At 39.4% G+C, this 27,246-nt stretch overlaps 1 protein-coding gene across 3 annotated transcripts in view; it reads right to left on the bottom strand.

The window, feature by feature from the left end:
* Positions 1-472: 472 nt before the first annotated feature.
* EPB41L4B (erythrocyte membrane protein band 4.1 like 4B) overlaps positions 473-27,246 on the bottom strand; it is a 303,377-nt gene continuing 276,603 nt past the window's right edge. For 2 of the 3 annotated variants that reach the window (XM_059728506.1, XM_059728507.1), the window contains 3 exons: positions 13,750-13,818; positions 8,776-8,939; positions 473-5,167 (listed from right to left, as the gene is read on the bottom strand). In XM_059728506.1, coding sequence (XP_059584489.1) covers positions 5,098-5,167; positions 8,776-8,939; positions 13,750-13,818 — 303 coding nt within the window. In that variant the 3' untranslated portion in view covers positions 473-5,097. The remainder of the gene's footprint in view (positions 5,168-8,775; positions 8,940-13,749; positions 13,819-27,246) is intronic. The other variant, XM_059728508.1, reaches the window with a different exon arrangement.

Below are 27,246 nucleotides of genomic sequence, written 5' to 3' on the forward strand. Positions count from 1 at the left end.
CTGATACTACATTCAACAAGGTTTATCTTAAACTGTTTTGAAGCTGGATTATGTGCACTGAGATTCTGTTCTGTTACTGGTTTAAATCAGTTTCTGATCACCTAAACCAGTTTATGTGTAACTTCTCTCCATAGCCAATGTGAGCTTAAGGTCCAAGAAGAGATACTATATTCTATGTTGATCCACCACATCTCTGGCAATGTTTTATCAGACTTGGAATTCAAAATCAACCTTCAGCAACTTCCCAAGGGACTTGCAGACATCAGCTGCCAAGTGAAGGTGGTCTTTACTAAAGGCTGACCAAAATGGCCCTGGACCTTCTTGAGGAAATTCTTGAGTTGTTGCTTATGACAGGTGTTTCCTAATGAAGGTGGCTCCACTTTATTAGCAACCAGATGTTTTCCTTTAATATGTACAGTGCACTTGGCCACCTAAATTATTCATTTGATTACAAATTGCTCAGACTCAGTGATTTATTTTTCATCTCTTTTATTGCAGGCATGAATACAGGAACAGGTAAATAGCTGAGCTGTAAAAGTCTCTCTCAAGGCATATTTCAACTAAAATGCCATTGTACTTTCTTGTTCTCTTTTTCTTGACATAGGTTTCTGCTCAACTGTAGTAAGCGGAATCAGCAACCTTAAATGAAGCTGCCACCCACCAAGCCCTAATGGCAGCAGCCAAAGAAGTTTCCTTTATATCTCTTCTCCTCACATTATCTGAAGATTCCTTTACAGCACTTAACTTTACAAAACACAGTTGTAGGGCTGATCTTGCATGCAACCAACAGATCAGTCTCAGTATATTTATTGCAAACTCCTTGAACATATGACATCAAAAATGAAATAACAATATTCCATTGTATAGTTACAAAGATGTGGTTTGTGGAACCAGTGGACCAGAAATCTATCCAGGAAAAAAATGAAGGTTTTCTAGAAACAGTTAAATAAAATGTGATTTGCCTCCATTAAAATGCTTTGCTGGATTGCTTGCTTTGTTTCAAATGGCTGCATTGGCAAACTGTTGCAGGAGGAACCAGAAACCTGAACGGAATATTTTAAGAAAGGCTTGATTTTCAAGCATGTAAATGTGTTTGTACTGTTGAACTCTCTGCACACTGTACAATCGGATACTGATTTGAGACCTTGAACAATCTCTCTAAAGAAAACTTGGTGTTTGAAACAAATGGCAAGCAGGCAAATACTTAACCACACAGAAAAGTATGCAGCTGTTTGGTTTCCACAAGAGATTGCAATAGGAGAAAATACTCTTTGCATAGGTATTTAAAAGATCAATCCAAATTCTGATGGAATCATTCAGACATGGAAACATTATGTGTTGCCCCCTAAAGAAGGAAAACACAAAAGAAGTCAAAGCTTTCAGGATCTGTCAGCAGTCAAAGCTAAATTTGTAAGTCTGTCCCTAAAGCCAGGTCTGCACCTGAGAGGTTTTGCTGGTATAGCTATATTGGCATGCTGTACCAGCCATGCACTCCTATTGGGAACATAGCCTATAATGGCATAAAACTACACTTTTGCCAGTGGAGCTAATTCTAACCCCTTAAGCAAAATTAGCTGTACTGGCAAAATAAATGTGGTTTGCCAGTATAACTGCACTGCCACTAGGCAGTAGGCACTTGGCACGGCTCCATCGATCACAAGTCAGACCTCTACCACATGACTAACATGGCTGTGCAGACACAAATTTGTAACATAGACCTAATCTTAGAAACTGAGAAAATTGAACTTAAAACAACTATCAGCTACTTCACTCTGTTGCCACCAGAGATGCTGAAAAGGTGCTATGTTAGCTTACATGGTAACTTAGCCCACACTGAGCTTTGTGCTATGGTGGCTAGACTGCTAGTGGTACATGAGCTAGCTAGTTTAAAGCTAACTTGGATATGTCTACTCTACACCGCAAATCACAGTGTAAATACTGTATACTAAGGCAATGTGTACTGTAATGCATCATAACCTGGTGCAGCTAGAGTTAAGGGGAAACCTAAGTTTTGACTTGACCAACTAGCACATCTTTGAGCTCACGTTTTCTTGCTTCCTGTTGAATTTTAGCTAATTTGTTTACCATGACCATCTCAAATCCAGCCAAGGTAAAGATGTGCATTCAAAGGTTTTTCAAAAGGGAGCGGAATTGGTTAGTGTGGTTAAAGGAAGCCTGCACAAATCAAGAGTAACATGATGAAACTGCACAAACAGAAATTTAGTTTAGGATTAAGATAAACGTTCTTACTTGAGATGTTGGACAACAGAGTAGTTTCTGCAGGGAAATGGTGGTGCCCCATGGCTTGAGACAGTTAAAATAAGACTAGAGAAAACACTTGGGAATATATTGAGGGAAAGTTCTGCAGTGATTGGGACTAAATGACCCACTAAGTTTGTTTCTAATTTTTAGGACTCTAAGGTGCCTACCATCCTTTCTCAGCTATTTTAAAAAATGCCTTGTTAGTGCAGGTGTACAACATTACTAGGGTGTCTTAGTGTAGTTCTTCAGTTATGAAAATTTCATCTTGACAATCTATGTGTACTAGGAGTATGATGATATAATTTGAAATAACAAATATGTCCCTTATTTGTGTATCAGAAAAACTGAGTCTGGCACTCATCCTCTTTGAATGCTTTGGCCTCTACAAAGACACTGCATCTAATCAGGAATAGTTTGCCCCCAAACTTAGAACAGATTCCAGGTTTGCACTCTAGCACTTTTGTATGAGTTCACAGCAATAGGCACAGCAGGAAAAATGGGATTGCTGAATTGTTTGATCAGATACTTTCTTCTTGATCATGACTTTGTGAAATGGCCACACACAACTGGTAAATGCCTGAGACAGGCCAGAACCAGTTAATAAGCAGCCATGCAAATTAGTTAACACCACTCTTGGAGTAATTTTGCTTCCAGGTCTCTCAGAACATTGGCTCCTATTGGATTTTCTTCTTCTTTATCTTTAGGTGGCTCTCTTTTTATTAACGATCAGGCAAAAATGATTATGCATAATGTCTCCAGGCTGCAGCTCCCCTTCTTTCATGATCCCTCTGAAGGAGGTAAGGAAAAGACAATGGGAGAAGACAGGGGGTCTTTTATATCTGCAGCCTCTTTTGCCTTGGTGATTCTGTACAGGATGGTAAGGCTCCCAATAAATTTTTAATAGCCTCAGATTGATGGAAAGAGATACCTAAAATAAATATGCACTACCAAATCTCTTGATATCATAGTTAGAAGTCAGCTCTACAATGTTCCAGTTGCATTTTGGTAGCATAGCAAAGTATGTTGAATGCCCTCAAATACACAAACCAGATTCTGGGCATTTATTTGGTTTCTTGGGTCTATTCCATGTGTGGAGCTATTTTCTTACACTACATACCACAGGTTGTATACTTATGCCACTTATGTTATAGCAATAGAAACTGTTAAAATTATTAAATTTTTAACTAAGCCTTATGCTCATTTCCTGCCCTGGCAAATATAAGACTGTCAGGTAATTTTCTCTCTCCAGGTTGCACTCAAGAGTACTAAAATGCACTTGATTTTTCATATTAAAAATTACCATACCTAATTCTGAAGGAAACTGAATGTTACAATATTCACTTTGAAGCTAATGGGCTGGTTAAGCTGAGATAAATTTATGGTCATCAATATCAAATTAAAGACATCTTGATTTTAACAAGACTAAAAACAAGAGAATCATACTGTACAGAGTAACAAAAAATATACTAGATCTTGGACCATATAAAAAACACTAAAATGTCTGTTCAAAATTGTATGCTTAAGTGGATGGTTAGCTGCTGTTAGCTTTTTAAAGAGTGCTGCACTACAAAAAGAAGAGAAAAAGGAGGACATTTTTAATAGGAAATTTAATCTGTGCTCTTATTTTGTGAAAATTAAAAGATTATTTTGTTATTCTTTTAAGGCTGCTATCCCGCAGACACTTATATACCTGCTTAACTTTATTCATAGGAACAATCCCATTACTTCCAATGGAACCACTCACATGCTCGAAGCAACCAACATTGTGGAACCGCCGCAAAGTTTTGCTGAAAAAAATCACACACCTTTGCCACCATAGCTATGCTGGCCAAACCCCCCAGATGTAGACATTGCTCTGTCACAAAAGGGTGCTTTGTTGACTTAATTTTAATTGTTCAGAGTGGTGGTGTGGCTACGACAGCACAGAACTGTTTCTGTCAGTATATTCTGTCCTGCACTTAGGGGGCCTCTACCAATGTACCTGTGCCAGTATAGTTATATCAGCAGAGGCTCTTCTAGTTTAGCTATGTCTGAATTATGTAGGCAAGTGTTTGTAGAATAAGGGCCCAAGTTAAAACTTGTCATTAAAAAATTGTATGAGTGTTAATAGCAAATAATTTTGAATCATTGAAGATTTTCTTGCCTAAGAATACAATAAATGTATTTCACCATCAATTTAGGATGACTAATTAGAGGGAGGACTGGTGTGTGTGTGCATGCACACACACATATGTATCTATTTTCCCCTTACTTCTATATATACCTCAACAGAGGGTACAATTAGGAATTTAATAAGACAGCCACTTATTTTCCAGTGGAGACTAACAGTCCAGGGGTAAGGATGTAATAATAATTTTTCCATTTTAAAAACGATTCTTTAACAAACAGCAGTAGCTTGGTGCAATTTTCAGTTATACAAAACGGCATATTTTCTATGGTACTATCAAAATATTCTGCATAACATTAATCTCTGTGCAGTTATTAACATATATACAGAACAGCGTTTCCCAATAGAAATCAGTATGTTCTTTGCTGATCCTTTGTGCCCTAGATTTACCAAAACCAAACCTAAAATTCATTTTATAATAGTATAAAATCTCAAGAGAGATAAAGGGCTGAAAGTTTATTTCTGAGCAGCAAATGAACAAAGAAACTCCTCCCAGTGAAAGTCAAGCGAGACTTAATTTTAACCAACTGTGGTGAATCCAGGCAAGTCAGGAACATAACACATTTTCATGATGCATTATGTTGAGTACACAGAAGCAGAGGAATGTAAACAGACAGAAGGCACGTGAAAGGCCCCAATCCATTCTCCACATGAAGGAAGTCAGAATTTCATAATTCGGTCATCAGGAGTCGTTTCATCATCTTCTCTCTCTCAAGTTCACGCCTCAGAGTTTCAGCACTGTGTGATTAATGCACAAACAGCTAATTATGGGGACAACAACATGATGCATCTTTCAATTAAAATATCATTAACATTTTGAAAAGAACAATAGAGGAAAAAAGGTTCAATTTGATTCAATAAAAGTCCAGAAAATGGATGGCTAAATCACAAGTAAAATTCATTTAACATTTTGAAGAGCAAACCAAAGCAAGAAAATGATAATGATAAAAAATGTAACAACATTCCTTTCTTTTCCCATTAAAATCCCATTGATTTCCAAAGAAATAGCATCTTGATTCTCTAGTTCTCAGCTTTTCCACTGGTTGGCACTGGAGGAAGTTTCTTTTCTCTGTGTTTGCTACCTGACTATATAGGGGTGTGTGAAACGGGCGCTATTTGATTCAGATTCAGCCCAAATTAAGGACAGCGATTCAATTTGTTGGTTTGGATCGCTGTCCTCATTTGATTTGGCTGAATCCAAATCTGAAGATTCGATGCTGATTTGGACATAAACACAGCTTTAAAAGTTTTTTCTACATGCCTCGAGGTATCAGCGTGGGTTGTGATTGCTGCAACGCTGGGGTGGAAGGAGTATTTCTGGTCCACTTTTGGGTCCACTAGGGAGCGCGCTGGGGGCCCCCCCGTGCACTGCCCTGGCTTGGCGATCAGCCACGGGAGGACCCCAGGTGCCTCCCCCAGACCCAGGAGGCACCAGTCGCTGAGCTTGGAGGGTGCAGGCAGGCCTCCCTGCACGCTCCCCAGTGGATCCAGAAGTGGACTGGAAGTGCTTCTGGTCCACTTCCAAGTCTGCTGAGTGCGCTGGGGAGCCCCCTGTACTTCTGTGGGATGCTTCATGCACCCCACCATCACAGCATTCACGAGCCACCTGCTATCTAGAGGTATGTAGAAAAAGCATTTAAAGCTGTGCCTATGTCTGAATCGCTGAATCTTTCCGAATCTCTCCAAATCGATTTGGAGGGTTCCGATTTGATTTGGAGATATTCAAGGGTCCTCTGATTCTATTTGGATTCAGAGATTCAAACACTGAATTGGGTCGAATCTCCGCCAAATCGAATCAGGGACCAAAGCTTTGCACAGCCCTACTGTTTAACATGCACATTAGGGAAAGAGAAACACAGTTGAATGGAGCAGTAAGATCAACAATTGTCCATGAGTTGCACTCCTACAGCCATAGAGTGCCACCTTTTCAAGTGGAAATCTTATCCAAGGAAGAGTAAGGACTTGGGGATGGGGACTAGGAAGCCCCGCCAATGTTCCCCGTCAGACAGATTTGGAGAGAAGGGAGGTTAGCTCTGAAATTACTCTTTAGACATAGGTATGGGGAAGAGGCCCCAGACTGCTTGATGCCACTTGATATTTCTGAGTGGCCTTGGGCTTTCCTTCCCCTACTCTACTCCATACCTTTACATGAACTGGGTGCAAAGGGAAGACAGAAGCTTTGCTATCCCTTCCTTATAAACTATTATTTTCTTTACCTATTCTACAGACCAGGGAGGGGGCCTATTGCACTGGATCAGGGGTATGTGGGAAGAAACTTCTCCTAAGAGCAAAGGACTCTGTATGTAGCTGAGTCTGAGGGATGAAGTGCTCTTGTGGGAAAGTGGGCATCACACATGCTAATGTAGTGAGGTCTGTGGGGCAGCTGCCAACCCCAATCAAGAACCAGGAGATTGTTGGAGATGAGAAGAGAAGAAAAAGAGGGAAAGAAAATTAGGTAAAGAAAGACTGTAGAGGGGACTAAGGTAGGTGGCGAGAAAGAGGAGGAACAACAGGATATTAAATGGATGGATAAAAAGAACAACTACCTAGAAACCTATATTAATCATTATAAAAAACAAAGGAAAGAAAGAAAAAAGATAAAATGTAAGTTCTCTTTTAGCCTTTGCAATGGAACATCTTGCACCAAACTGAGAATTTTCCAATTTTTGTCCTTTGGAAAGAATGCTTCTTGCTCTCTCTACAAAGCTTTCTCTCTCTCAACCAATTGCTTAAGATCTGGTGGACTTCTCAAGAGATATTACCTAGGCTTATTCATTTATAATTACTCATTTGTTAATTATCTACTAATGACTTGAGAGATTCTTATCATGCATAAATAGATTGGTTAAATAGAGGAAACATTAGCCAGAGTCAATGAAGAGACCGAACAAGTGCACTCTGGGAGATAAAAATGGTTAGCAGTGCAGAAAGAAGATATTGGAGCCAGGATATTTTTTCCTCTTTTGATTTAGCCTTTTTGCTCAAATGTTAACATGTGTACTTAATTCATTTCTATAAAGGACTATGTTGGCCACTAGCTTACAGGCTGCCTAGACTCTCATTCAGTACAAAAAATCAGCAGAGCTCTTCAACAGTGTGCAAAATACACTAAGGAAGCACGCGCTGGTTAATGTAAACAGAGTTTGAAATTCCTATATTCTCATCCCAGCACTGACCAATTGGTTTTGGCTGAGTCACAACTTCTGATACCGTGGGAGAATCACAAATTTGTGGCTTAATTTCTCAAGTGTGCAATGAGGGCAAAAACCACATCTATCTTATTGTGTTGTTTTAAGCACAGATTCCTGAATCAGGTCTCTACATAGAACTCTATATCTTCAAAGTGCTTTACAAATATTAGCTAATTAACTGAAGTTATTCAAAATCTTTCCATTGACTTAGACAGGAGCTGAATCATCCTAAAACATAGGCTTACCCTACAACTGCTAGGACTCTTATGAACAAACAGCCTAACAATAACAAAAATGTATTCACTTGAAATTAAAGTGAAGACAACAACCCTTGTGAGTCAAATTTAAAACTGGAAGGTGAAAGGTTAACACAGTCTCATTTTAAGCAGTTTTTCACTTTTCACTCCCATTTCACTATAGCGTTTTGGGCCTGGCAATAAAAACTAGACTTGTCCTGTTGGGAACTTGGATGGATCCAATGATACAATTATCTTAACCAAATAGGCAGTTTGGGGAAGTCAGTACTAATTAACAGCTAGAGAGGAGACCATTATTACAAAAAAACCTGTAAGATGGAGGAAGTGAACAAAAAAAAATGTTATCTGGCTTTGGGAACCTGGGACATATTTTTACTATTTCATGCTACAAGACAAACAATGGCTGCCCAACATCACTCAGAGATATCAGAGCCTCATATTCATCTGAAGGGGTAGACCTTTTTCAATCCTACTCTCCCCTCAGTGATCGTTTAGAATTTAGGAAGACAGATGATAGCAGCACTTATTAAAAAAGCAATGCCAGTGTTTCCGGGAAAGCGATCTGCTTCAGAAGAAATTGAACACCCTCTTTTTGTTTACCTGGAGGTCACGGAGATGCTTTACTTTGCTTTTACAGGTGGGCAATTGCTGGCTACATCAGAGTGACTTTCATTTAGGAAATATTCAAAGTAAATATAACATGCTTCTCTTTTACTCAGAAGGAAGTTCAAAATGGCAAATGATTTGCAGCATCAGTGGAAATGCAAGCTTGGACTGACAGGTTTTTTTCCCTTTCCAGTTAGGATGGATATCAAGAGAACCAAAGAAATCAAACCAACTCCTGAGAGCTTAGAGTAAAGGAGATTTATGCTATTTCCACCAAGGAACTGCATGATACCTGTCTGCCAGAGAAATAGGTTTGTGAGATGTATATATTGTCTGCACAGTTGGGGTTGGGACAGTCTCAACCAAAGACCTCCTTGCAGGTGACAGAGCTACTGGTGATATCTTGGGAGACAACTGCACAGCACAGCATTTTAATTTGTTGTCAGTGAATTCTGCCTAAAAAGAAAAGATAAAAAGGGTAGATTAGTTTCTATTTTTTATGCCCATTTTCTCTATACCATTTTCATTTGCATTATTATCAAATTTCCTCTAATAAAGCAGGTAAAGGAAAGGCTGCCACTATGGCAGCTAATGACCTCAGAACTAGGAAGTAACCCTTTTAGGTGATGATGCAGACACTCCTTTTGATAGAGGTTGACAGTGGTATACCATTAAGGAGTCTGACCAATAAAGAGGACTACAACACTGAACTCAATTTACAGTACCTTCCACTGATAACACTTGGAAAAAATACACACCCATACACTAAAAAATAACATTTATCACTATTTCATTTAATCTAAAGCCATTATAGGGAGTATCCAAAAGGGTCAGCTTGGTATTCTTATCTCTTAAATGGAGCCCTATCAAAGTTAGCTATTAAGTCTTTGGAAAACACTATAGGAGAGTCTGGGTCTAAAAGTTAGAGGGAAGTAAACCATGTCCTAAAACTATTATTCACTGGCAACTAGTGACTGGACTCACAGTCAATACATCAGCATAAAATGCACAGAGAAATAACCACATTCAGACTAGACCCATCTTCAAATACAATACCATAGTATCGCATCACCTATTTTGTAGTAGACTGTGCTGCAGTCCAGAACCACTATTTGCATAGGACCATTTCTAACAACAGAGAATGGCCACTGTCTGCTTGTGAGTGTGATACAGAACTGGTAAGGATACACAGTAACTGCAGTTCTCCAATACTTCAGAAGAGCCAGGAAAATGTTCACACTTATTAGCTGCATTCCTTTCTTGACTATCAATCTTCCCTTACAACTTTGGTTCAGTCATCACAATCATAGGGAGAGACATCACCACACCAGTGAAACAGAGAATGTTATCTAACTATTGTTTATATTTTTATCATCATTGTTCAAGTGATCTGAACCACCTAGTATTAACATTCAGTGAATAAACTTGTGGAACTACAGACTTGTATGCATTCTGCTGCTTAATTCAGGAGGCAAAGTATTTGCATTTGGGAAGAAGCTGCTGTAACTTTTGCTTGTAACATTTCCCAGCCTTCACCCCCATCTTAACTGAAAGCATATAGTACATTCTGTTTGAACAGTCAGGATGAGCCATTCCTTTCATTGTACAAATGCAGTACAACAAAATCCAATATAAAGTAAAACAAAACCAAATAACTAGCAGGAAAGAACAAGCATAACCTCCAAACCCATCAAATTAAATTCCTAAATATTAGCAAGCATAATCCATCAAACACCTCTAGCATTTAGCTTTGAAAGGCCAATCACAGAGTCCACAGACAAGCAAACACTGAAGTCCATATTCAGGGGGACCAGATCAGGCTTTTTATAATTAAATAATGATACCAGGCTCAAAACCTTACCTGGAGTAAATGGCTAAAGTCTTACTGAATTACCTGATCTGAAACAATTTATACTTGCTGAGGATCTGAGCCCTTCTTTTCTATCTATCTATATGTATTATAAAAATATATACACATATACACATAGTGTTATTGCTTCTTTCTCTCTCACATTTATATACATATGTTCATACACATTTGGCTAGGTACTTAGGTGTTATAAATTGACCCATCTTCATTAAAACCAATAGATGTATGCTGACTTACAGCAGCTGAGGAACTCATCTATCTAATTCACCTGCAATTTCTATGATAGGCTTAGAAATATTACCATGAATAAATTCAATTCTTAAGTGCTTCTATTTCAAATAGTCCACTTTAATCACAGGTAAAACTCAAATAGCAATGCTTTCCTTCTATTTTTCACAAAGAAAATACATTTAGCTCTTTATACACTGTGGAATTATAAAACAAAGACAAACAAAAGGAAGAGTTCTCCAAAACTCTTTGCTTTTAATACTTTGGGAGACATTTTTGGTTGGAAAACACATTTTTAAAGAACAAACAACATAAACATTTTTGCAGGCTGTTCATAACATGAAAAGAAAGTGAAGAAAAGGAACAGAAAAGAAAAAGCAAATGAAGCACAAACATTTGCAGCCAACCAGGAGTGTGTGCAACTGCAGAACATTCAGAGTCTGGTTACAGGATTGGGGTTCACTCTTACAAATTTCCCCCAATTGCATTTGTTTGTGTTATTTTATAGGTGTCTCTAAATACTGGGTGATATCTAGCATGATTGTTGTGCTAAAATAAATTTAAAAGCAACTAAGCAGAAACAGATCATTCTGGGCTGACCAATCTCCATGTTTAAAGCTCTGGGGCAGAAACAATCATATATAGAATTATGTCTGAATTAACTTATTTTATTTCCCTATTTTTTTCCTTTCCATGAAATCATGTGGGAATATCCTGGGTCACTAAAGATACCCTCAAATGTCTACTTCTGCAATAGCAGAATGCCACTGTAAATCACAATCCAGGGTTTTTGTAAGTGTTTGTAATGCTACATGTTGGCATTTTTCAGTGAACCAGGATTTCAGAGAGACAAGTGACAGTAGAATTGTAAAAGGTTACCAAAAACTTGTGTGTGTAATGCTTCCTTCCATTCTCTTCCACTCAATGGAGTACAAATAGTAGAACTAATTAAAAAAAATTCTCATGGAGTTTTCCAGAGAAATTTTCAAGTTTTCATGGAGAAAGTGAATATTATTCAGTTTCAATTTCCAAAATTTCATTATAATTTTTCACAAGGAAAAAATAACTTTGTGATGATCATTACTCATTTGTGAGGGCAATACTCTGCACAGATTTCTGTGCATAAGACAATGTAACATTTGATCAAGGACACAAATGTAAATGGCTCTTTTAATTTTGCCACTGTGCAACCTGGAGGACTTTCAAGATCTTCCAAAACATACTTGTTGAACGGGCTGGTGTCACATGTTCCAATAAATATGTTTGGATATTTCTAATTGGAAAAACAAAATTGACATGAACAAGGCTTGGGATACATTTTAGCTTCTCTTAGAAGATGGCTTAAAATTCTACATTTGAGTGAAAAACAGAATATTTGTATTAAAGCCTGAAATAATGTGGTTTATCACTGAGGCAAAATTTTTCTTTCCATTCACTATATTAAAAAAGATATTGAAATGACTGAAGTTACATATCACTTCTATACCCTATGAAAGAAAAACAGATTGGACCTCAGGACAGAAGTTCTGGTTAAAATGTGAATTGCTTCATTTTATGGATTTAATTTAGAAACTTCAGGTTAGCAATTCTGTTTTACAATTCTAATCTGGGGAGGTTCCTTATAGGCCTCATGTTGGAAGGATATAAAGTATGGGTGTGTGAAACAGGCCCTATTCGATTCAGATTCAGCCTGAATCATTGATTTAGATCATTGTCCCTGATTCAATTCAGCTGAATCCAAATCTGAAGATTCGATGCTGATTTGGAGAATCAGTGGTTCAGACATAGACACAGCTTTAAAAGTTTTTTCTACGTACCTCAAGGTACCAGGTGGCTTGTGAACACTGTGATACTCAGGTGGATGGAGCGTCCCACAGGAGTGCAGGGAGGTCCTCCATGTGTTTGGCGGTGAACCCGGACGTGGACCGGAAGTACTTTGCATGGGGGCCCTCCTCCCCATATCTCCCCGGCTCAGTGATCAGCCACAGGGGCACCCCAGCTGTCCCCCCAGATGCAGGAGGCACCAGTTGCCGAGCCGGGAAGGTGCAGGGGGCCCCTCCGTGCTCTCCCTGGCACACCTGGAAGTGGATCAGAAGTGCTTCTGGTCCACTTCCGGGTCTGCTGCCCAGCATGCTGGGGAGCCCCCTGCACTTCTGTGGGAAGCTCCATGTACCCCAGAATCACCACATTGATGAGCTGCCTGCTACCTAGAGGTATGTAGAAAAAATATTTAAAGTTGTTTCTATGTCTGAATCGCTGAATCTTTCTGAATCTCTCCGAATTGATTCAGAGGGTTCCGATTCAATTCAGAGAGATTCAAGGGTCCCTCTGGATCAATTCGGCGATTCGGCCACCAAATCGGGCTGAATCTCCGCCGAATCGAATCAAGGACTGAAGCTTCGCACAGCCCTAATATAAAGTACATTACACACAGAGTTCCAAACATTGTATCTAATGGTTCAGGCTAATTTTAAACACTTGCTTAAATGTCTAAGTTATTGTATTTATTAGATTCTACAGCTACTGAAAGTTTGGGTGTAAAAGGCTCTGTTCTTTTAGGGATATCATACTTTGTTTTCTATTGTTATACACTAACTATCCTCATGTGTGTGACAACGAGTATTCTTACTCTTTTCTCAAGCAGTCTTTCTCTACGATTTGTCTCTCAGTTATTAACTACCCTAGGAGTTCACACCTACAAGCTACCAAAGTCAACAAATGTATTTCTAAGAAATATTATTCTTTATTTCATTTCAGAGTGCAAGTTTTTATGCAAGTTACATGCTTTAGATAAAACAAAGGTTTGTGAAGGGGACTAAGGCAAGGCTTTCATTTAATGCAGAGACGCCTGTACGCTGCACAGCCCCTGACTGTTCATGAAGAATCTGTGCAGTGTCACCGGTGCGCTACGCAGTACAACTGTGGGAGGTACGACAGCATTTGGGGACTCTGACTGCACTGGAGTTTCACCTTAATTCTTATAATTCCTTCTAGTAAACTCCAACATCCTAACACAAACAAGTTTACTGACTGACTTGATGCCTGTGACCTATGTGGAATGTTATCTTCACTGAGGATGGTTAAATTTCTGACATTAAGTTAAAGAATAATCTGGATTTGCAAGTGCTGTGTAAAATACACAGTTTTTCAGTTGCATGTTTTACTTACAGAAAACTGTGGTACTGTTGTAAAAGGATCGAAAAAGGGATTAGATGTATCAGCAGGGAATGTCTTTATCTTTAAAAAAGATAAAGAAAAAGATGTTACTTTCAGAGCATAAAGATGAAAAAAAAAAAGCAACACATCTGACAAACTAGACACACTAGAATGGTTCAGCAGCACTCAAATCAGCCCGCCTCAAAATGCATACATAAGCGCTAATGGTGAATATTCAAAAGATAAATATGAAGACCTGATCGAATTATTTTACCCATGTAATTATATCTATTGTGAAATAGCTCATGTAAGCAGATTCTAAACTGACTGCATACAATACATCTTCCAATTTTGTAAAACACTCATTACATTTAATTATCTGGCTTGCTCTACTGAATACTATACATTTTGAATAGGTAACATAAACCTTAGTGGCAACAGTCCTTACATGGTGTTAGCTACAGCCAGAGGCTTCTATTAAAGAACTTATGTTTTATGTAGTCCAGGCTCCCATGATTTCAATATGTACAGCTAACATTAACAGGTGGCATAGCACAGTCAGTTCTGAATACTGCAGAATATTGAAGCAGACAGGACCAAAAGAGAGCATTAAAAATGACTGAGGGCAACTGACTGGTAATCACTGCCACTGGTGATATTAAGATCTGCAATTCTATGCATTACAAATGGCTGGCTGAGAACAAACAAATCTCTCAGGAGACATTAGCAAAGGAGCATTGACAATACAGATCAGAGACCATTCACTTGCTTTGTGTCTGCACAGAAAGTATAAGAATTCTTAGTGTGGAATTCAGATAAGTCCCTGATGGAAATTGTTGCTGGGCTTAATGACAACTTGAACGCTGGATGAAATAAAAAAAATAAACAAATAGCAACAAAGCACTACCTTTCTTTACTCATTCAAATAGAGGTGGGGGAAAGGATTTTTCAAGTAAAAAATATTGATTTTGACCTGCATTTCCATCCTTTCCAGACAATATATATTTTTATTTTATGAACTGTAAAGGAGGTTTTTGTTCCTCTTTATTGATGAAAGTAACACATGTTAAGCTTACAAAGCATGTCTTCAAACATAATGCTAATTTAGTAACAAGTATTTAGCAATAAACTGAGGAAGCATTGAGCCAACTGTAATAGAAAAGAACACCTGAAATTACAAGCTGCAATGTAATGAAGAAAATGTATATCATTTACTTTCTAAACAAACAACCAAACCATATTTTGTTGCAAATATACCAAACAAAATTCAGATTATCTGTTGTCCAACGTGCACATAGACACGTAGACTTAATCATGGAACAGGCAAGCATTCTTCCATGCAAATGGTATTGGAATCCATAAGGTCATTTAATTATGTAACCCCTCATTAACAACATGGGCATGGCTGTAAACTCATCATATGAACAGACAACTGTGTAAGCAAATACTTTAAAGGACAAACAGATGTGTCTAAAGATACCGAAGAAAGGGGACTTTTTAGATATTACATAAAGACCAACGTGTCCACATTCCATCAGCAAACTCAATGCTGAAAGAGTAAGTGTAATCATTGCCATTCATTTAATATACTAGGCAAATAATACCACCTAGAAAGTCTGTCATAAGTATATTTGTCAATAGCCAAATATGGAAATACAACATGAGTGATTATAATGTGGCTCTGTCACCTAAGAGACAAATAAACAGCCAGGAGTCAATCCTTTCACACATGATTTATAAGGTATTTACATTTCAGTATTACTTAGTGTTCGGTTATAACTACACTTATAACTTAGTACCATAGTCAGTCAAAGTGAATTGTACAAAATTAAAATTAGTTGCTCAGATCTAGCATAAGCTTTATACATTTCAGCCAAAATCTATGTAATTTCATGAATTGATTTTACCAAGAGAACCATGTTTAGTTAATGGAAGCAGATTGGAGAATGATGCCACCATTATTCAAATGCTTATTAAAATATTGTTTAGAAGCACATTAGAAGTTAGTCTTGAAGAGATGCGGAAAGTGACAGTGATGTGGAAAAATGTATCTTGTAAAATCAGAAGCACATATTGTGTGACAAAACACAATGAACACTAGTTGATCTTGTTCAGCTTTAAGCATGTTCTTATTTTGGGGAGTTATTTAATTAGGAAACAGGATTCCAGTAAAACAAATTCAAGGGTTCTTGCAGGTCCCCAAGCTGCCTTTTGCAGACATCAATCAACCCAACCAAAAACAGCTATGGAGGCATGTAAAACTCATGTTTGTGCAGGACATTGGAGCCAGACACAGAAGTCATTTGGCCCACACACCCATGTTCCTTCTCTCTCTTTTTCTAACTGAGAAGAGTCTACTTATATCTAACCAGCAAAACATATCTTATTGTCCAGACTGTGCCTCAGTAAGAATGAAGCTGTTGTTTCTCGTAGGGAAAGTAGAGAGAAGGGACTTGCACTGCTTTATTAAAAATGGCTGAAGGGTTTTCCCCCTTCTCTCATCTAATGGGGATTAGGCTGTTCTGGACTGGGAAACAGGCAGTGAGTCCTAAATATCCTTTTCAGACTGATATGGAGCTGACCTAGAAAGATATGATAACGAATGTGGGGAATGTGGGTCGAGAAACTGGCTACTGTGCAGACCTCTCAAATGCATTTTGCCCAGGAGCCCAGGTTTGGTCCCTGGTTCTGCATGTTCCCCAATAGCCTTGCAGTCTAGTGGGATGACAGCAGTCACTGGTTGCTGCCAGCTGGCGGGAAGAGGAAACCCCTGAATGTAACTAAACACAGATGAGTTTTCTCAGCAGCTCAGGAAATGAGCCAGTTCCAGGCCTGAATCTCTTTCAGTCTGTGGCTCAGATGAACACAAACACTCAGAAAAAACACAAAAAGCAAAGCAGTTCTGATCAGAAGACGAGAGAGGGTCTGGAGGTCTCTCTCTCCTTGCCTCTCTACCTGTCCTTAAAAACTACCCCCCCGCCCCTTTCTTTGAAACCTATGCTGAATCAGGTGACAGGCAGGCAGCTCTTAAATCTTCCCTGGCAGCCTTACACTGTCGCAGCAGCTAGTACCCACCCCAGGGTAAGGGACTCTTAAAAGATGCCAACTGCTTCGTGCGGGGCATGAACAATGTGTACCCCCAGCAGCTGGGGAGGCACGGCAGCAGCAGGAGCGCGGTGGCGGTAAGCAGGGGAGCTCCTGCAGATGCCGCCAGCAGCAAGTGGCGAGTGACCTTTTTGTAGGGGGTGCACCACCACACTCAGGTGGTGCACATGCACCCGTGTGCACCCCCTATGTGTCACCCCTGATGCGGAGGATTGGACACAGGAAAGTCAGTGGCACAGAGAAAGGTTCTGTGGAGCCAATCCCACAACCTACACTGAGTATACTGCTGTCCTGTCACTTCCTAAGAGTGGTCTATGCAGGATAAAGGGAATAGGGGACAGGAAAGAGGACATGGACAGTTGAAAGAAAGATCAAGGGATGACAGAATGATGGGGGAGGAAGAAAAACAATGAAAAAGGACAATAAAGGACACTTTTTTTGTTGCATGCTGTGCTACAGCTGACAAGTTAAGATGGCTTTTAAAGATAAAACCAATTTCTAAGGAGGTTTTCCCTCTGGATGAGTCAAAACAGCTTTGTAATCTGAGTTACAGTGAGAACATATCCATTAAAACTGGTCTAATAATTCACTGGCAATTTAGACTGATAATAAAATCGAGTGGTTCCACATACTGGCCCTTCCTCTCATTTTTTGATGGCTTGAACACACCCTGGCAGGTTTGGAGCTTGAGAATTATGACTGCAGTACCATAGCAAAAGTGCCTTGGACAAATGTGCCCTGATCTAGAATACTAAGTCTGGCAATTTAAGAATTTGCCAGATTTTACAGACCGCTCAATGAGTAAAGCAAACAAATGAGGAAGCAAAAACCCCTAACCAGTACATGATTTCAGAATAAAAATCTACTGTCTGGTGAACTGTAAGGGTATTCATTTGAAAACATGCCATACAACAAAATATCCATGCTGCTTTTGTGGAAAATAAATGAAATTTTGACCTTCAGCAGGCAACTTTTCTAGAGGCATTAACACTCTTCCAGTAGCACAGAAGCAGTTGGTTAGATCATTAGTGGAATCGTGTTATAAATCTATTACTATCAGTTTTGTGTTAATGCTTGTATTGCAAAGAGGCATGAGGAAAGATTAAACAAAGGATGAAGGGAAGAAAGGAGGGAATAATTTTTTTCTGATCGCACCCCTTTCTTTCATGTTTTTGCAAAAAAAAAGTCTTTCCGAATATAATTTAAGCGCTGGGTAAAAAGAACTGCAAGTGCTTTTTCTGAAACACTATTGAGCTGAATTAGGGGGATGAAATAGCAACACATCCATAAATCAAACTAGGACACAAAAAAGATAAGATAAAAGAATCTCAAGACTGAGATGGAGATAGCCAGAGATATATATAAAGTGAATCAAAGGACTGAATGTGTTAATTGATATGAAATTAACTACTACTATTTCTACCACAAGGGATATTCACAAGCATCACACTACCACTCTCAGGAACACTGATCTCTTCCTTGTTAAGCTCTTTTGCTTTTAGGAGGAAAAAAGTTAACTGACAAGACAGCATATCTATTACCATGACATTGCTTATCTTCTCTGTACCAGAGCTTAATAACATTTTATATTCTGATCAGTGACCATGGATATAAACAGAGCTGGCCTTAGGGAACCCTGGGCAAACTTGTACTTTTATACCTCCCCCCACATCACCAGTCAGCGGTGCTGCTGCAAGCACAGGCAGAGTCAGAGGTACAGTCTGGCAGGGAGCTGGAGCAGCATGGTGTGCCAGGCAGGTGGGTGGGCTGGCACCACTGCTGGCTGTGAGGGAGCACAGCGGGCAGACCGGAGCAGGCACCACCCTATCTGCATATGCCCTGCCTGGCTCCTCCTGAAGAACAACTGGAGGGGAGCTGGGCACCGCTCCTCCTGCCTGTCGCAAGGATCAGTCAGGGAAGGTCAGGGCAGGGCAGGGGAAGAACACTGCTGTGAGCGTGGGCTGCATGCGTGCATGCGTGCGTACATGTGTGTGTGGCCCCTCTGATCATGGAACCCTGGGAGGTCACCCACATTGCCCACTCCTAAGGTCAGCTCCGGATACAAGCCTACAGTTTCTTACTTCATTTTATACCAGTTCAGCACATTTGAAATCCTTGAAGTATCTTAGGGAAATGTGCATCTTCCCTATTGGTGTGCAACAGGTCTACTTGCACAGTGCCAGAGAGATGCCAGATGTAAGAAAAAGTTACAGCTTGATGTTTTGGGAGACTCCTGTGCATCATAAAAGAAACACAGTTTGCATGCCCAGAGGAGCAGTTTGCAAAGCTCTACATCAGAAACACATGGACTGGTCAAGTTTCAACTCAAGTTACTATTACACCTGTGTGGGGTTAAGGAGATGTGGACCACATGGAAGCCTGCTTGTGTTCAGCTCAGCTCAAAAAGATTAGGAGCCCAACCTGTCTGTTCACACAACATCAGTGCACACCCTAATACTAACCTGTGGTATGACTTTGCAAGGGTGGTTTATGTATGTATTAAACTAATGGGCTATCAATACTCCCTTCCGAACCAATTTTTAGATCATGCCTCTCCGTGGACTTTGCAACTGTTTTAATGAAATTCTCCATCTGGTGCCATACAACTTCAGCAGGTATTCAGCAGGCAATCCAGTAAGCTAGAAAATGCAAAGACAAAAGCCTGGTTACATTCATCATTCTGTAATACAGAATATATTTTCTAAAAATGGAAAATGATTTATCAATACTCACTTAGATATAATCCAAACCTAATTCATGCCTTCAATAAATGCTCAGCATGAGTGTGTTTTGGGTTGTTGCCTGAACAGAAATGAAAAAAATAGTCCAATGAATTTGTAATATGACAGAAATAAAAATGCTGTATTAACAACACTATATAGTATTATTTTCCAACCTTGGAAAAAGGTGTGTGGACATCTTTTTGTGGTGAACACCCCTTGATGCCAGATACTTTTCTTCTTAATGAATGAACAGTCTTTGCTGCCTGTGTACAATAATAGGGTGTCCTGGTCAGTGGAAAGATTAGAATCGCATATATTAAATACTGAAATAAATTGTGAATATGTACCTTCAAATATTCCTATGGGATCATATGAGAAGCTTCTTTCTGCACCAGCTCCCATGTAATAGAAATGCTTCTAGCTGAGAATCCCCATGCCTACTGTTGTCTCATCTGTGAAGATAACATTGTGAAATTTCTCTCCCGTTTCTGCAATCTTCATACTTCCTTTTACTTATATATGATTAGACGGTGACTTGAGGCCAAGGAAACCTATTAATTAGGCTGTCACTTAAATAACATTTAGCATCTTTTAAAAAACAAATCCTACTAACTCACCTGGATTTATCACACTATCTTTTTGGTCTAGTCTTGTTAGGAATGTGACACAGGAAAGGATGTCCTGTGTCATCCTGCCATGTCACAGAATTTATTTCATGAACTTATCAAGCTCCCTCTCGAAAGGAGTTGGGTGCTTTTTGGCCCCCAGTACTTCAATACAAAGGCTGTTCCAGACCCTCTCTGCTGTGAGGGTTGAAAAAAAATGTAATCTATAACTTAAATATATTCATGGCCAGTTTATACCTATTGTTCTTGAGCCCATATTATCTAATAAACTGTTTCTGGTGTTAACTTCCCTTATGCAGTTATAGACACAGCAATCATTTCATATTCTCTTTAGGGAAGCAATCAGCCTTCATTTGCTACGCTAAGCAAGCCAGATTCTTTTGTAAGACAGACTTTGATCACGCTGGTAGCAATTCTTTGCACATGCTCCATTTTGAATTCTCTCTCTCAACTTGACAAAGCATTCCATATGAGGTCTCATTAGTGTTTTGTACAATAGCATCAATCCTTTCTTTTCTTTTCCAGAAATACCTACAATAGCATTTGCCTCTTTCCTGGCTATGTCCCGTTTGTGATCATAGCCATTTCCAACTGATGAGCTCCTCACTTATAGTAGACATTTTTGTTATTAGCAAACATCCTTGTGGATTGCTCACCAAATTTTCCATGTGTGTGCATATGCTCCCCATGTGCTGTCAACTTATCATCTGGTCCATTACTCTTTAGAATTTCACTATGTACCTCCTTTCTCCCAGAACAAAAAAGGGCACTTATAAAAATCAGGCTTTCTTAGCAAAATAATTGCAGGACAAAAGATAGCATCATAAATCCCTGTAGCGCAAAAGAGATGGAAGTATGTCTTTAATTGTCAGATGAGGATCCATTTAGGTAGCAAAGCTTGCTTTGTGATTCACTCTCTGACATGGGGGTGATGGCAGGGCCAGGGTGTGTGACCTGAAGTCTGTCAGATAGCCAGCTGGGAGCCACTGCACATGTCAGAGCTCAGTTTAGTTTGAATCCATTGTCTTCAGTGCAGCTATAACATTTCAGTGTTTAATATGTGGCTTGCAAAGACAAACCACGTTCCATTGTTCTGATGTTTTATTGAGATTCTGTGGAAGCTGGCAGTAATGCTGATGCCAGACACAAGAGTAGCTTGGATACCAAGAATGTGACAACAGTGCAAGACAGCCAGCTGGCACAGAACATCAGAATGGACAAAGCTTGTCCTGCTTCCTTTTCACATGATGGCTTTGCCTTCAAACTTCTCTGCTGAGGAGATTTAGTTTTTTTCAAAGAACACAGAAAGAGAACAATGAAGTCACAATGAGCAAGGTGTTCTCTATGCTCTCATAGCATTGAGAGGTTTCCATTCACTTCTGATGAATGTTGTGAAGGTACGCAAGCTGCAGGAAGGCACCTTGACATTTGCCAAAGTTATCCTGGGCCACAGAAAGAAGATGTGGTAAGACATGGCATCACAATCTTGATGTATTGATGAAAACTAGGCTCCAGAACACTGCTTTTGGTTTTTCTTTGTTTAAATAAAAAAGCAATTAGCCTGCTTGCAAGCCACACTTTTGCCTATCCGGGATCCTAATGGGCAAACTGTATTGGTGGGATACTATAGTTACTACAAGTAACTTTTTTCTGCTTTTGCCAGTGAGCTTGATCTCATTCAAATGTCCAATATCTGGCTTGTGTACACAGCAGATGAAAGCAAACATCTTTCTCCTAAAGAACAACAGGTCAAAGCCATTGTCACAGAAGTTCTGGATTTACCAGAAAGCAGCCAGATAGACAGCACGAAAGGGAAGATGCGAGTTAAATGATTCACAGCAAAGCCAGGAAGCCTCAGGTAATGCATATGTTAAACAATCACATTTCTAGCAGGCAGATTATACACATACTGGAGTGTTAGGAGGAAACTGAAGCATGTGGAACTGTTGACCAATATCCATAAAATAAAAAAATATTTTTTATAGCACAGATCTGGTTGATGATTCATAAGCTGATAACTGTTTTCTCATCATGTCCAACAAAGAGACTGAGCCTATATCTCCCAACTTGAGGATATTCTGAGAAAATCAGAATATTTTCAGTTTGTACAAAATATGCTTCCTTGCATTTTCAAAAGCACTTGGGCTACGTTGCTTTGCTATACAGTTGTTTCAGAGTGATGCAACCATTGTACCATCTGAAACCATCCATTTCAAATGAATGTGCCATTTGTTTGCTGCCTAGAAGCAAACATTCCAAAAATCCTGAAATGTCCAGATTCATAGATTATTAGGGGCTGGAAGGGACCTTGCAGATCACTGGGTCCAGCCCCCCAGATGACTCACCAAACTTGGCTTCACCAATGGCCATGATAACAATAGTTTGAATACAATTGTTGTTCCATTGCCAACTTTTTTCTGCTCTAGTGTAATGCCAAATGATTTTCATAAGTATGTGTCTGAATAGAACAAGAACAGAGTAGAATGGGTTCAAGCCAATGTCCCCAAAGGAAGATGTCAAAATCACAAAGCTAGTGTGCTGTTCATACATCATGATCCAACAAAGCACTTAAGCATGCACTTAATTTTAAACCTTTGCTAATTCCATTGACCTCAATGGGTCTGTTCACAAGCTTAAGTGCTTAGTTGAATCAGGTCCATCATAAACTGAGGTATATTGAAACTGAATAAAAATCTTTAACTTTTTTGACTGCATTGTAGTTTGCAACTTGGCCCCTGTGAATGCTTGCTCAGATTAGTTATTGTTGTTTTTTTTTTTTAAGTGCAAGAGCAATTCCATTCCAAGTGCAAGAACAATTACCACAGAAGCAAGATCACTGTCACTTTAAATGTGGTGGAAACATTAACTATTTTATTCTTTCAGTCAGATTAACTTGTTACCAATATAAGCATGTATAGGATTTAATAGTTTGCTTGGTTTGGGTTTAGTACATGAACAAATTTAATCTTGTGTATCTTCTACAATAGCCATTACCTCTGAAACTCTTTACTAATATCCTGGGGCCACTGATTATTCAAGTTATTAAAAATGCCTAACACGAGGTGTTGGAAATTGATCTGTTCTACAGCTGTCTGTAAATAAGATTCCAGAACAAAGGTTTAAGTATGACAATGCATTATTTTTACATTTTTATAAATTCAAACACTTGCTTATTAATTCCTTGCCAGATTCATTCCACTGATTCATCAAATGGTTCTGCTTCTGCTGTGTCTTTCATGAAAACAATCTAGCAAGCAAAGCAAATATACTGTTGTTCATTTTCCCTGGGCTTTTTTCCATCTTTTCTACAACAGATTAGAGCCCTTTTTGGAAAGCCAGCTTCACAGGATGAGAAAGAGTAGTCTGACATGGTCCCTAGCTGTTTCTAGCAAGTACCAGACTCTTATTCACTGCAGCCTTGTAAGTAATTTCTCCATTGGTGGGACTGAAGGAAAAAGCAGAAAAAAATAATGTTCTACTTGCTATATAATAATGCTTTATTTACTTGCTATATAAAATTATGTTTTAGTTGGTTGCCGTAAGGCTGATTTTTCATTTTCACAGAAAAGGCATAAAAGATCTGTTTGATCCATTATTAAAGAGATCTTTGTAAACAACATTTCAATGATTTACTTGAACACAAGTAGCAAGTGGGGAATTCTTGCGTGAAATGATGCATTCAGGTTGAAGTCTTATTTCTCAAAGTATGATAATAATCATGATAATGTTTAGACTCAGTTTACATTTTTATACAAAAACATTTATAAATAAAAAAATATGGGCCAGATCCTGGAACCTCATAAGCTACTTTCATTCCATTCCAGCAATACAAAGACACCTTGCAGCCGCCATAACATAAGTATCCGGGGGATCCCAGAGTGGCAATTAGTAATGGTAATGAGTGCCACTGGCAGTTAGCCAACTCAACACCATGTATTGTAGGTTTTAAGAGGAGGTTTGGCTCCCAAAGACCTATTAACTGCTGAAGTTTTGACCAGCCCTGATGCCATTCTAAATTATGCCAGGAGCTAAAGCAGACTCTGGAAGCCATAGGGATTGGGAAACAGAAAGGAGGTATCCCAGAGTCCTGCACTGGGATATTTGAGGATTTGGATTTACACCCTTTTTATTGCATCTAAGCTTTCCTCATTTCCTAAATATTTTATAGGAAGGATTCCTGTGCCTTTTAATAGGGTGTATCCATTGCTGTCAGAATTCAGCAGATCTGCAACTATGGAAACTGTTTTAACTGAAGGAAAGCATACAGGTAAGTGTCATGATTGTATGGCCTGCACTTTAAGTACTTCAGAAAGTATATGAATCCGTTGCAAAGTACATCATAGATGTCAAAATAAGTCTTCATCTGCATTACATAGTTGACACGATTCTTGATGCTCAAAATAGGGAAGGATAAAAATCACGGCTGGCCAACTTTCTCTCTCTGCCCTCCCTCCCAACCAACAGCAAAGAGAAGGGGAAACACAATACAGTATAACCACTCATATCCCCAGGAATCATAACGGACTTTGACATTTTAAAGTGATACATTTCACATGTTACTGATCTGTCCTTAAAGCCCAGGTATACCATGCATTGACGCACATACATAAAATCCGTCTGGACCTCAGAATGTGAACATCACAGCTATTGGTTTTGACAGATCACTCAGGAACAACATAGCATCAGGCAATACTGTAAAATTATGCACAAATTCAGGTCATACCTGGCACAATGTTTCATCCCTCTGGCAGCATAGTCTTCAGTAGAGAGTGTATGCTAGGGCATTATAGTCTCCTCACCAGATGCCACCTAACTGATGTCCAGTGATTTGCCAAGGGTGACCAGGGTATAGCTCTATAATATCAGCAGACTTGCAAGATTCTAGTGAATTTTTGGTAGAGGGATGGTAAAACGCATCAGCAGGCCAAAAAAAAAAAAAAAATCTTAGATGGCTCATGCCTCTAATCTAACTTCACATGCTGTGATATTAATAGTCAGTTTCTTTCTATGACTACTGAATGTTAGATGAAGAAATGTGGAAAGTGATTCAGGAAATAAACAGCGATTCCAGATTATCTACAAGTAACAAAATAAATGGAGTCCCTCTAAAGGAAACTGACTCCACCTCACACAATGCATAACAATTCATAAAATGTGTAGTACTATGCTTTTAATTGAGGGTAAAAAGTGGTGATAATTTGATTTTGGAAGACCTTCTATTACTACTCTAAAACTTGATCCAAGTTCACTGAAGTTAAATGAGTTCAGTGCGTTTTGGATCTGGAGCTTTTGGAGCACAATGGATATACCGCCCAGGTCCTTGGTGATGTCAGTTCATTTTCTTTAAAAATAATGTCTTTGCTCTTCTCCCAGTGATTTGATCAACGTTTCATTTCTCCTGTGATAAGGGTTATCGCACCAAGTGTTGCTGTAATGAATTAAAATATCTGGGACAAGGAATAAAAGTTGTAGAAATATAGACAACAGTAAAAGTGAGCATACTGTCTCAACATAAACACTTGGAAACCCAAGTAGGATCACTTCTTCCAATAAAAATCTGTATTGTCTACTTTTTTTATACCATTTTAACTTGAGATCTAATTCAACAAGCCTTATGAAATGCATTTTCCATATATTATAATAATTCTTTCTAACATATGATTGAGGGACCTGAATCTCTTCAGCCTCCACAAGAGATGGCTGAGAGGTGATCTTGTGGCTGACTACAAACTCATCGGGGGGGAGGGGAGGGAGGGGAATAGGGGATACTCCATTTACTAGGGCACCCCTCTGGGTTACTAGAAACAATGGCCATAAACTGAAGGAGAGTAGATTTAGATTGGACATCAGGAAGAAATGCTTTACAGTGAGGGTTGCCAACATATGGAATGGGCTTCCAAGGGAGGTGATGCTATCCCCTACCTTGCAGGTGTTCAAAAGGAGATTAGACAAGCACCTTGCTGGCATTACTTGACCCCGCAGTGCTCTTTCCTGCTCAGAGCAGGGGGTTGGACTTGATGATCTAATAGATCCCTTCTGACCCTAGAAATCTATGAAATCTGTATTTCACAAAGGTCTCCATAGTCATCAATATTCCAAAACCAAAACAAACAATCAAACAAACAAACTCTAGGCCAGACATTCAGCTGATCTGAGTGAAAAAGACCACATGGTTTCACTTTCCAAATACAGAGAAACACATACTCAGACTCAAAGAGCACAGAATCTATAACAGAGAAGATAGAAAGGAGATAGAAAATCAGAGTTCAAAATGCAAAGCAAAGTTGACAAGCCGATGGCCTATTCCTTGCATACTTTTAATTTGGTATTTCCTCACCATCTACTCACTAACCATGAACCCCTTCTCCATCATCTTCAAGTTCTTTTTTCCTCTTGGCCATCATTCAACCCCTCTTTCACACAAATAAACAGTTTAATACAGTTGTGCTCAACCTGTCCAGTCCTATGGGCTGGATAAGTGGCACAGAGCCTATCCCATGCCTCAGATTCCACACACAGGGTTGGCCCATGGGCTGGATCCAGCATTGGGGCTGCAACTGGGATTGCTCCACAGATGCAATCCCGCATGCTGGTATGTACTGGCCTGAAGGATCGCATCATCCAGTCCACAGGGCTCCACTCAGGTCCAGAAATTTGGCAGCAGGGGAATGACAACTAAGGCTGCAACTACTTCCCTACCTATGAGGAGACCATGGGCCAGGTGGCAACTCCATGGGGTTGAACATTATTGTTTTAATAATATTTAAGCAGTAGCACAAATAATTAACAAAAGCCCTAGTCAGGACCATGAACTCTGTGGGTTGGGTAGTGCAAAAACACAGAACAAAAAGATAGGTTCGATTTTAGATGACTTAAAGACTAATAAGTCTATACCAGGGGTCGGCAACCCCTGGCATGCGTGCCAGAGCATGCCATGCAAGGCCATTTTGCTCAGCACACCACAGCTGGCCTGGCTTCTGTGCAGCTGCTGCTGGCCAGAGAGCCTGGTTTGCTTGCAGCAGGTGGCCGGGAGGCTGCAAGCCCTGCTCTGAGCA

This window comes from Alligator mississippiensis, chromosome 5 (assembly GCF_030867095.1).
Source record: "Alligator mississippiensis isolate rAllMis1 chromosome 5, rAllMis1, whole genome shotgun sequence".
In the NCBI taxonomy this organism is placed as follows: domain Eukaryota; kingdom Metazoa; phylum Chordata; order Crocodylia; family Alligatoridae; genus Alligator; species Alligator mississippiensis.